This window comes from Cryptococcus neoformans, chromosome 5 (assembly GCF_000149385.1).
Source record: "Cryptococcus neoformans var. neoformans B-3501A chromosome 5, whole genome shotgun sequence".
Taxonomy (NCBI): domain Eukaryota; kingdom Fungi; phylum Basidiomycota; class Tremellomycetes; order Tremellales; family Cryptococcaceae; genus Cryptococcus; species Cryptococcus deneoformans.
This window is the reverse complement of record NC_009181.1, coordinates 1,090,965-1,102,461: the sequence shown is the minus strand read 5'-3', so window position 1 is coordinate 1,102,461 and position 11,497 is coordinate 1,090,965. Positions and strand designations below refer to the sequence as shown.

Sequence of the window (11,497 nt, the reverse complement as noted above, 5' to 3'; positions counted from 1 at the left end):
CTGGCAACCACCTCAGCAGCGCGCAGCAACAAACGATGAACGCACCCAAGAATCAGATCGACTGATATGAGCTCAGCAGCAGCCTTATATCGTCATCTCTGACTGGCTGGACTCCTGATCCTTTTGTACATCCACTGATCCCACGCGAGCGGAGATAAACTGCACTCCGAAACCAACAGCCGAGCTGGCGGTGGAGGGTGATCACCTCCAGCATCATTGACGTCATCGGCACCGCAGTTGGCATCTTTTTATGCAGATGAATTTCATTCCTGTTTGTGCACGTCTATTAGCGCATTTCTTTTTTGGAATAATTTGGGGATCGCGTCCAGGCGGTGGCAGGCCCCAAGAGGTAAACAAGAAGTTATTACTTTATTAGGCCAAGCAGCGGACTAGGCCACTGCGAAACTTTATCACTTGCCCCCCCGTATCATGCCATCACCATCGCAGTGCCTTTTTGAGGACCAGGAATATGACGCTCGTCATAATCCAATTATTGAAATGATGTCATGAAGCCAACTTCCGTTCCACTATGGTAGCTTTCTTCTTTCCTACTTAAGAACAGTGCCACCTTCCCATCCTTCCCCCTTTTTCCTCACGATTCTCAGGTTTTTGTTTACACATAACAACTTGTCTCTTTACCCATCAATACCACTACTGTAGCTGTGAGTTTTCTCTTGGTCGGACCTCCTTGCAAGTGAATTCCTTCTCACATTTATCCTTCCCAGATTACTTTCCCACAATGAGTGTAGCAGCCACCAGATCCGAAATTTCCCATAACCCCGGCAAGATGAGTGTTACTAGTGCCGTCTCCGGGGAGAAGGTTGAGGGCGATGTTCAGTCTAGAATGAAGTTGTTCGGTGCGATTCAGGCCTTTAGGGATGGGTGAGTTTAAATATCTCGATACCATTGATTTTGCAAAATACTTAAGATGTCTGTGTTCCGCAGTCGTATGCCTGACAATGAACAAATCGGCTCTGTTCTCGAATATGCCATCGGCCACTCCCCTGTCGACCTCCAAAAGCTCTCACCCGAAGGACGAGTCCTCATCGATGACTTTAGGGACACTCTCGAGACTCTCCGCATGATCGTTCACGAGAAGAACACTGATGAGCTTTTCCAAAATGCTGTCTGGTCATCATATCATAGTGATGTTTCAAAAGCTAAGCAAGATGGTGTCATTCCCGTCAGCAGTGAACAGGCCAAGCAAGATGGCAAAACTGGTGAGTGAACTGGGTTTGCCCATTTGTCTAGGAACTCGACTAACATTTATTTTGCAGCCGCTTCCCACATTCGTGTCCTCATCACTCTCTTCCTTACCAACTCTGAAGCCCGAAAACTTCTGAAAGACTTTGGCATCGTTGGCCGAGATATCTTCGCTACCGCCGCGACTAAGGCTGCCGACAAGTCTCGACCCTCTCAAGAAAAGCTCGACTCCGTTGACCAGGAAGCTCCTTCTCATGAGTGGATCGGTGCCGATGGTAAGAGGCTTGGTCCCAACGAGACCCCCGACATCCAGCTCAAGGGTCCCAAAGGTACCCAGGCTAGATACCACCCCAGAGACGACCCTCGAGATGCCCAGTGAGTTATTATTTTCATACATTCTTCGCCTTCCTATTTGCTGATTTGTTTTCTAGGCTCATTGACGACAAGGGCAACTCTCGATCTGCTGGCGAGGCCTATAACCAGGCTCAAGAAGCCAAGGCTGATGCCCAGTCCAAGGCTCAGGACCTCAAGTCTTCCGCTAGAGACTACAAGGAGACTGGCAAGCAGCAGGCTCGTTCCCACGCTCAAGATGTGGCCGGTAACCGTGACCCCAATGCTTCATTGTCTGAGCAGAAGGAGCAGGTTAAGGGTGCTGCCTACGACAAGAAGGATGCAGCTAGTGCCCAGGCCGGCCAGAACCTTCCCGATCCCAATGACGAGGGTAACCAACAGAAGGCCAGGGGCAAGGTTGCCGAGTTGAAGGACCGAATCCCTGATGAACACAGGCAAAAGGCGGCCGACTACATTCAAAAGTCCAAGAACTTCGTCAACGATGAGTTGCCCGAGGAGAGGAGAGATCAGTTCATCTACAGACTTAAGAAGGTAAATATCTTGTCTCTTTTGGCACCAACAGGACAGCATGTTTACCCAATATTTTTAGGTTGTCGTCGAATGCCAGGGTCACAAGGACTACCAGGAGGCCATGACTTGGCTCCTTGACACCCTCGAGAACTACCGAGGTCACGCTAAGCACGTTACCAACAAGGGCACCGAGTCTGCCCAAACCGTTTCCAACGACCCTGCCGTGGGCGACTCCACTATCCAGTTCCGAACCCTTCTCGAACGATTTGCCAACGGCAAGTCTCTCGACAACGTCTTTTCTGCTCTCGACCAGATCTACACCGACGTTCAGAACGACTCTGAGCTCCGCGAATGGTTCACCACTTTCAACGACTACATGCACCGAGTGCTTCTTGAGCCCGGTTACATCCTCGACGAGGATTCTGACCGTGAGGCCAAGCAGCTTCGAGAGTCTGGCAGAAGATTCTTCCAGGAGAAGTACAAGGCCCACCAGGAACTTCTTTTCGACGAGCTCCAAGTCTGGCTCACAGCCTTTGGCGAAGACCCGCTCAACGTCCGACTTGGTGACGACATCAAGCGATTCTTCAAAGACTTGCTCTTCAACCACGAAGGTAACCTTACTTTCAAGCCCAAGCTTTGGAACGATGTTCGACAGGTCTTGATCCCTATGCTTCTCAAGCAAGTCAGCTACGTCCCCATTCCCCGCGCTGAGTACTCCGACAACAGCATCGACTTGGTTATTGAGGACTTGATCCTTTCTGGTCCTAACCTTTTCCCCAACATTGTCCACATCGAGTCTTTCAACTCCTTCTCTTTCAGCCCTTACCCCAAGCTGAACAAGACGATGGACAACCAGCACCACAAGTTCAGGTTGAGTCTCAGTCAGATCCAGGCCGACATCCGAGATGTTGCCTTTGCCTTTAGGCGTAAGAGCGGATGGCCCAAGCTTTCTGACCACGGTCTTGCCGATGTTATTCTTGCTGGAAAGGGTATCTCCGTTGACGTCGAGCTTGAGTCTATCGAGAACCGTCGGGACACCGTCTTCAAGACCAACTTCATTCACGTCAACATTGACACTCTCAAGTTCGCCATCAGGAACTCCAAGCACGACTTACTCTACAAGGTGAGCACTAGTCAATAATAACAATGGGGTATACTGACTTGATTACATTACAGTTTATCAAATCTACAGCCACTGGTCTTATTAAGAGGGCTATTACTGCTGCTGTGCAGAATGCCATGCACACCGCTCTTGGTCACCTTGATGAGCAACTCGTTGAGATCCGAAACAGGGTCAGTCTATCACACTACATAAGATTTTGAAGTATTGCTGACACAATTTTTTTTTCAGGTCGATGAGGCCAAACAGTCTGATGAGACAACCCGAACTGAAGCTCTCAAAGACCTCTACTCCCGCAAGAAGGAGAGTGCCCAGGAGAAGAAGGCTGCCGCCGACGAGAAGACTGGTACCTTCAAGATTGTAACCGACCGTGACAGTCAGCTTAACCCCGAGCTCACCCATGACGGTGGCAAGTCTTGGGCCAAACGAGCGTTTAAGGTTGAGGACGCTGCTCGTACGGGTAAGGAATGGAGGTCACCGGCCTTCAACCTTATTGACCCTGCCCACCCTGCGGTGACTGGCCAGCATCACCCTGCTGTCCAAAATGCGGATGTCGATGCGGAAAGGTTGAAGCAGAAGGCTGAGGCTGCGGCTCCTGGTGTGGCTGCTGGAACTAAGAGGCTGTAAGATTTACCGGGTTTAAGTAATGTAGAATATGATCAGAAGTTTGTTTGTATATTACCCGTATAAAATAATTTAATCGATGAATACGCTTGAATCAACACCTTCCAGTTTCTGGAATGTTCAACTGGCATTTTGGAAGTTACAGGACATGTTCATGATTCTTGCACAACTTCTGATGGTGAGATGCACGCAAAAGAGCGAGGAAGAAATGTGCAGCAGCAACTGCAGAAGTGCAGCAATGAAAATGCCACACTCACGGCTTTTCAGGCGTGTTGAATTTGATCCCGCCAGCAGGCTTTCTTGTGTGCTGGTTGCTCACGGTTCGTCACTTCGTTTGCGACAAGAAATATCTCAATCTTCCTTCCTCACTCCTTAAACATTCTTAAAGACTTTTTATATCTAATTTTAGCGAAGTCCATAATAGATGTCAGCAACTCCACCTAGGTCTTCTTACCAGTCTGCCAATGGTGGCGACAAGACTCCTGAGCTCACCACGTAAGTTGCCATCGTCTGTCTTTCGTCCCCAGTCTCTGACTGCTCTGTACAGTAAACGTGAGAAACGCCATCGTGAGGATGATGAAGATGATCGTGACGTATCCGGCAGGTCTCATCGATATCGTCCTGAAGACGTCCGCGACTACGACCGTGACAGAAGTGATAGGGGAGACAGGGACCGGGACAGAGAGAGGCGACACCGCCACCGACGCCGTGACGAAACTGAAGAGGAACGTAAGGAACGCCACCGTCGACGTGAGGAGGAGACCGAGGAAGAACGCGAGGAGAGGCATCGACGAAGGAGGGAGCGTGAATTGAGGGAACGCGAGCGTGAACGAGAGGGCGAGGACGATTATCGTCGAGGATCGAGAGAAATGTCTGTGGGTAGACCCTTGAGCCATAGGGACAGATCAAGAGAGAGTCACCGCAGTTATAGGAGCCATCGCGACAGGGACGAGATGCCCCCCATTAGGCCTATGAGTAGGGAGCCTAGGGACATGGCAGAAGAGCGTAGGGAAAATGACAGGCGTAGGGAAATGCATTTTGCAGACGTAAGTCCCCAAACATCCTTATGCAGTATCATACTAATTGTCGTCGTAGCTTGAACGTGATGGTCGGATGCGGTCTCCGCCCCCACGACGCCGTCGTCTTTCGCCCGAGTATGGGGGTCCTCGCGGTCCGCCTCCCCGTCGTCCGCCTCCTCCCCCTCGTGACCCAGCTACGGCTTTGATTGAAGAGGTAGACTCTGAAGCTCGTTCCATCTTTGTCTCACAACTTTCTGCTAGGATGACTTCCCAGGTTCTCGGCCTGTTCTTTGAAGACAAACTTGGCAGGGGTGCTGTTAGAGACGCCAGAGTTGTGACCGACAAGGTTGCTAGGAGGTCCAAAGGGTAAGTCTTCAGGTATATATGCCTTGCACAGTTGATGCTGACATCTCATAGTATCGGATACGTTGAGTTGGATAGCGTTGACCTCGTAAACAAGGCTCTTGCTGTAAGTCCAATGATTAGTCAATTAGATATCCATCTGACCTATTTAGCTTTCTGGGACGGTTGTCATGGGTATTCCTATTAATATCATGCTTACCGAGGCAGAAAGAAACCATTCCGGCACTGAACTTATCACTGCTACTGCCCTTGCGAGCAACGCGTGAGTATAGATTGAGTCCTGCCAGTGGTAACTGACTGACTTTATACATAGGCGATCTCATGGTGGTGGTGGTGGTCGTTCTTCTGTTCCGTTCACTCAGAACTATCCTCCCCTCTCCACCGGTCTGGCTCTTCCCCCAGGTCTTGACCCCGACGCTCACAAGGACGCTGCTATCCCTTATCACCGTCTTTTCGTCTCCAATCTCGCTTTCTCTCTGACCGCTGATGATGTGAGGCAGGTGTTCGAGCCGTTCGGCGAGATTGAGTTTGTCGATCTTCACACGGATCTTGTAAGTTCATATGGTTTGATTACTTGTCAAGGCCTAGCTGATGTACGATTTAGAGCGGACTGAGGAAGGGTACAGCTTACGTCCAGTTCAAAGATGTCAAGTCTGCACAAATGGCCCTTGATGCGATGGCTGGATTTGACCTCGCAGGACGTCTCATCAAGGTCCAGACTATTCAAGAACGCGGTACTTACCAGACACCAGACTTGATCGAAGATAGTGGCAACTATGGCACCCGACTTGACGCCAACCAGAGGCAACAGCTCATGTTTAAGCTCGCCAGGACCGAGCCCAATGTCAACTTGTCGTTGTCCGCCCCCAAGATTAACGGTTCTCAGTAAGTGCACCGATATCCGTTTACTGGAGTCGAGTGTTGACGCCTGTGAATTAGGTCCAAGATACCAGCGATGGACCCTACTCCTCGAATCGTTGTTCATAACATGTTTAATCCCGAAGAAGAAACCGAGAGGAACTGGGATCTGGACCTTGCCGAAGACGTCAAGGGCGAAGTTGAGTCCAAGTACGGCAGAGTCAAGAGGATTAAGGTCGAGAAGATGTCTGCAGTATGTCGTTCTGTTTCCCCAATAAAGTAGCATGTTCTGATGTCGTTTTCTAGGGCGAGGTGTACATTGAATTCATTGACACTGACTCCGCTATCAAAGCTGTCAAGGGCCTCAATGGTCGATTCTTTGGTGGACGCCAGTTGCAAGCAGGATACATCACCGAGGCTTTGTTCAATGCGCACCTCTAAACGGTATGCAGCAAAGCATCGTTTCACGGATGTGTAGTATGGTGGAACAAAAATATTCCTTTTTTGTTTTCTGATCTTTTGCTTAAAAGTATGGACCGTGTTATTTATGGATCTTTGTGTTTACAGGTTATTTCCAACCCCAACTCATATTGGGTTATAACGCCGATCGCCTACAAAATACAAACTTCCATCCTCGATCCTCCTTCTCACCATTCCGTGGCTGATTCGACAATCGTTGATGGTAAATTATAGGCGAGTTATATCCCCCACTTTTTTCAGTTGCTTTCCTTTTCTCGAAGTGAATCGCCTGTCTGGGATAAGTGGTCGTGTATGACTTGCCTCCCTGCTGACTTGATACTGAAGGCTTATATAAATCGTCACAAATCTGTGTAGCGAGAAGGAGGTGAGTGTGGCACACGTAAATCCCGTCATGCCATTCAGGTATGGGCTTCCGGGTTGCATTTATTCTAGGCTCGACCCAAATCCCTCGACGGACATCGGCCGGTCTCCGACGAGGTACGAATGGTTTGTCGCAAGTTGCAACTACTTTTCTGTTCGTTGTCGGGGTGATTTTGGCCTTTTTTCGTTGGACCATTTTCAAACGGTCATTTGATTGACGGTAACTGGAACACATTGACTGACCCTTGAATGAATGAAGTCATTTGACAGTAGTCCAGATCTGGTTTTGATTCCGCTCACGTTCGTGTTCTCAGTACGAGATTAGAGTACGACTTTGAATGACGCATTGGAATTTGGGGCAAGTCTTTATATGCTCTGTAATCACAAGTCGCTTTAAAAAAGAGTAATAGAAGGCCAAGTGAATTTCGTTGCACCATACCACCAATGCCCCATCTCAATAGAAAACAGGAAGCTTTGCGTGAAATTGACAACCGTATCTCTAGTTTGTTGCCTTACATATCCAGCTCCTTATTTCGAAGGCAAATCGGACTTCTTCTTTCCTTACGCAAAATACACGAAAACAGCCGTTACTATCAACGGATTCCTCATAGTTCTCATTATGAGAACCACGACTATCTTTTTCTGAGGTCCTCTCTTCTGCCATCCACCGATGACAAGATAATCAAGACCCTGCATATGAACCGCGCAGAGTTCACGAGCGTTGTAGCCTTGTTCGGAGATGACGACATTTTCAAATCGCAGGGGAGGAAGCCCCAGGCGCCGCCAAAGGTGCAGCTAGCGACATGCATCTATAGAATGGCAGGAGGCGAGAGTATACGCACTGTGCAGAATCATTTTAATCTGTCCCGTAAGTTGAAGGGAACCTTCAATCGTTAATCTTGGAGTTCACATCCAGGACTGATACGCATACGCGCATGACAGACGGCAGTGTATCCCTCTATACGGAACGATCGCTAATAGCCATCGTATCCTCTTTGAAAAAGTACATTTCGTGGCCTTCTGGGGAAGAGCGCGCAGTTATTGCCCGTGAATTGTACGCGCAGTATGGAATACCGTCATGTGTCGGCTTCATCGACGGAACCGATATTGTCTTGCATCAAGCACCGACAGTTGGAAGTGAAAAGGCACATACGATGCAGTGTTACGAGGAGAGAGATGGTTATTTTAAGCTGATCGCTGTGGTCGATCATCTGAAGAGATTTAGATACGGCTGGTTCAGCTACTCTGCCGTTGCCAACGACCAGATGGCCCAAGGTCAGTCAGATCTGCACGGGAATCCCGACCGGTTCTTCTCTCCAAAGGAATATGTGCTGGGTGATGCTGGTATGAAATCGTCAGACACGGTTATACCTCTATTCAAGCGAGAGAGGAGGCAAGTCGGACACAAAGTGAGTCTTTTTCCTACCAAAATTTCTACAGACTCATCTCGTCCCAGGCCTACTTCAACCATAAATGTGCGAAAGCTCAAGTAATGATTGAACAGGCTTTTGGTATCCTCAAAAACCGTTGGCGGATTTTACAAGACTATCATCTTACTTGCCGGACAATAACGGATGAGGCCCGCCTTTACCTAGTCATTCAAGCTTGCATGGTTCTTCATAACCTTGTGCTTGGGACTTGGAAGGACTCGCTGACTACATCTGAGGTGGAAGAGGTGATGAATATCAGCGAACGTGTCACTGACACTGGTGACGAAGCAGCAAATGGGAGGAGGGATGAAGTTGTGGCGGAAATGGTCAGAGACGAAGTTTGTAAAGATCCTGGTTTTGACGTCAATACGTTTGAAATCTGAAAGTGCCGAAGATGAGACATGCATGCAGAACGATTCGAGACATATCAACTGTCTTCAAGGACGGTAATGCTGCATGAAGCACAGCAGGGCGGGGCCCAAGTTGAGTTTGAAGACATTTTTGAGGAAAGGGCAGTCCAATGTATTTTAATCTGGAAATGGGATTGTTTTTCCAGTGTTGTCCCGATCTCGGTGAGTTCACTTGACGTATTAAATAGTTTGGTAAGCTGTGTGGCTTCTGTGAACTGTACTCGAATACCGAAGAAGTGATCGACCGAGTCTACCACAACATATCAAATCAAGACATGGTGTACTCTGATCATTCTCCAGTCTCCAACCGGTCGTTGAAGCATGACTTAATCATTACTCTCGCCAGGCCTGTGCGAACCGCCTTACAGATCACAGGCCACGTCCTCTTCACATACCAGCCGTGGCTTTCCATCCGCCCTACCAAGCGCACTGCCAAGCAGAATCCGTAGAAAAGGTCACGTAAGAGAAGCTCTATAGGCTTGGCATCTTTCCAAAACCCAATGCATGAAATAAAGATGCCATTACTATTGTTACAGATGAGGATTTTGACTGGGCTGGGAATTTGATAGGGTGCTCGTTCGTTCTTATTAAAATGTCCTCCATACGCTGTGTAGATTTCTGTTTAGAAACGAATGTTGACTGAAAAGGACGAGTTAGGAAAGACATGGTAAAAGTGAGAATGAACTTACAAGATTCGCCACAACCGCAGGTGTCAACAACATTGGGGCTAAAGTAACTCGGATGTTAGTCATCCGCAATCTTTTAACATGGCAAAAGCGCACTCACTTGTCAAAGACAAATCCGGCGCTCAACCGGTTATCTCTCCAGTCCATCCTACTTCCAATGATACTGAACAACGCCTTGCTGTCAATCAACACCCGGACACCATCTTGCTCGACAACCTCGTCAAACTTGCCGCCTGGTGGTGGAACATAGTCAAGGTGGTAGGCCATACCGGCACAGCCACGAGACTTTACAGAGATTCGCAAAAGACGAGGTTCCGTGGGTGAAGCGAGCAGTTCACGAAGGTGAGAAATGGCTGTGGGGGTCTGCATTGGCCAAACAAAATGTTAGCTGCCGTCGCCATAGGACATTGAATGCAGAGCACTTACCATGGTGATCGCATTCCTCTGGCTCTTCAACGGCACCCTCCTCCTGGGCTCCTTCTTCTCTCCGGTCCCTTCATTCTTGGCGGGTGCAGCGGGAGGCGCAGGGTTGGGTGCGGCGTGCATGTCCTTGACGCCGCCCTTGGCCTTGCTTGATGAAGAGGAGGCAACCGGGCCAGAATACGCCGGCGTAGGGGTGTAGGCTTGGGAAGACGAGTGCTGGGCGAGAGAAGAACCGCAGCGCAGGTATGCCAGTGAGCGTGCTGGGAAAGAGAGGTGGTGGAGTGTTACGCGTGACGAGGAGGCAAACGTGGTGCGGAGTGTTGGAAGGGCCATTGTGGCTGGTGATATGGTGTTGGAATACAGGTGGATGTATAGATGCAAAGTCGAAACTGCAAGGAGATGGATGGATGCAAGTTGGTCAGCGAGCCACAGCGGCGATTCGAGCAACCTCAGCAGCGAGTGCGGGCGCAACCGCACAATGCACGCCCTCCTATTGGCTGGGAACGGCACGCTCGCTGCACACTCTATGCATGCACTTGTCCCCGCGTAGCCGGCCACAAGCATGCATGCACCCTGGCAGCACGCCCAGCCATGCATAGACACCGCCAGCAGGCCACACCCGTCGGCGGTCGGGCGTCGGTGTATGGCGGTGGTAGTCGGGATTGCGCCCCGGCCCCACCCAGCTGGATTGTTTTGACGGGTCTCTTGCCAGTCTCCGGCGGACTCGTTTGTAATTATCTGTCGATGCAGCCACTTGGGACGGCCATACGGACACCGACAGCGACGACAATGGCAGAAAACCGCACCCAGCTACCAGCCCTCCCATTCGAGGTCGTCAGGCGCATCATCCACTTCCGCCTCGCCCTTCCGCAGACCTATCCCGCACCAATCGCACCCCGCGCGCAGTATCGCCCTGCATGGGACGCATGGACCGGCGCGCGGGGCAGAGAGGTGGAATCGAACATGGTGGCTGAACGACGCGATGTCGTGCGGACGGCTTGGGGACTTGTCACGGTCTGCAAGGCGTGGAAGGTACATCTGCTCGTTGTGCCGAGCGGCCAAGTCGCGCTGACGAGACACCTTTAGGCAGTGGTGTTGCAATACCTATACGCGTCCCCGAACATTACGACCAACCTCCAGCAACTGACGTTTTCAGTCCTCAAAGGCGATGCCAAATGGTCAGACATCAATCTCCATGCATTCTCTCTTCCCGGGAGACACGTCACTACTCTCGATCTATCGCATATCCCGCTGGAGGTGCATAGGACGGTGGTGAAACAGTCTTGCTTGGCTCTTTTCCCGCTCCTGCCCAACGTCACGCATCTCAAGCTGGGTGAAAGGGAGACAAAGTGCATTCCGCTTGAGGAGATTGGGTGGGCAGCGTTTGCAAAAGTGTTAAAGTGTTTGCAAGGGGTATGGGTGGATGAGCGAGAAGGAATGGGACGAGAGCTCGTTGGGCTTTTGAAAAAGCTGCCGAATCTCGAGGTGCTGGGTGTCGTTGGCCCTGGTATCAGCGTAGAGCCAGGTGAGACCAGCGAACAGCGGCCTTTGCAACTCTCTCTGCCGAAACTTCATACCTTCAAATTGGAGGGTGTCCCCAGTGGCGACCTTGTCTCCACCTTACTCACGGCCTCCCTCCCGTCTCTTACCCGTCTGATCC

General features: G+C 50.2%; 5 protein-coding genes across 5 annotated transcripts in view; 4 read left to right on the top strand and 1 right to left on the bottom strand.

Annotated features, from left to right (window-relative positions):
- Positions 1–739: 739 nt before the first annotated feature.
- On the top strand, positions 740–3,811 carry CNBE4070 (hypothetical protein; the record flags this gene model as incomplete). The annotated part of the gene is made up of 7 exons (XM_770040.1): positions 740–882; positions 946–1,220; positions 1,278–1,578; positions 1,635–2,085; positions 2,144–3,187; positions 3,241–3,357; positions 3,416–3,811. 7 exons carry the CDS (start codon positions 740–742, stop codon positions 3,809–3,811), a joined length of 2,727 nt encoding a protein of 908 aa, XP_775133.1.
- A 421-nt stretch (positions 3,812–4,232) lies between these two features.
- CNBE4060 (hypothetical protein) lies at positions 4,233–6,489 on the top strand (the record flags this gene model as incomplete). The annotated part of the gene is made up of 9 exons (XM_770039.1): positions 4,233–4,303; positions 4,356–4,854; positions 4,904–5,193; positions 5,245–5,296; positions 5,343–5,452; positions 5,504–5,741; positions 5,795–6,075; positions 6,130–6,301; positions 6,355–6,489. 9 exons carry the CDS (start codon positions 4,233–4,235, stop codon positions 6,487–6,489), a joined length of 1,848 nt encoding a protein of 615 aa, XP_775132.1.
- Positions 6,490–8,153: 1,664 nt separating this feature from the next.
- On the top strand, positions 8,154–8,701 carry CNBE4050 (hypothetical protein; the record flags this gene model as incomplete). The annotated part of the gene is made up of 2 exons (XM_770038.1): positions 8,154–8,297; positions 8,345–8,701. 2 exons carry the CDS (start codon positions 8,154–8,156, stop codon positions 8,699–8,701), a joined length of 501 nt encoding a protein of 166 aa, XP_775131.1.
- A 649-nt stretch (positions 8,702–9,350) lies between these two features.
- On the bottom strand, positions 9,351–10,170 carry CNBE4040 (hypothetical protein; the record flags this gene model as incomplete). The annotated part of the gene is made up of 4 exons (XM_770037.1): positions 9,351–9,367; positions 9,418–9,455; positions 9,515–9,777; positions 9,841–10,170. 4 exons carry the CDS (start codon positions 10,168–10,170, stop codon positions 9,351–9,353), a joined length of 648 nt encoding a protein of 215 aa, XP_775130.1.
- A 456-nt stretch (positions 10,171–10,626) lies between these two features.
- CNBE4030 (hypothetical protein) overlaps positions 10,627–11,497 on the top strand; it is a gene marked incomplete at both ends in the record, with an annotated part of 1,656 nt that continues 785 nt past the window's right edge. The window contains 2 exons of the mRNA XM_770036.1: positions 10,627–10,869; positions 10,924–11,497. The exon at positions 10,924–11,497 is cut by the window's right edge and continues 785 nt beyond it. Of these exons, the coding sequence (XP_775129.1) occupies positions 10,627–10,869; positions 10,924–11,497 (817 nt within the window). The remainder of the gene's footprint in view (positions 10,870–10,923) is intronic.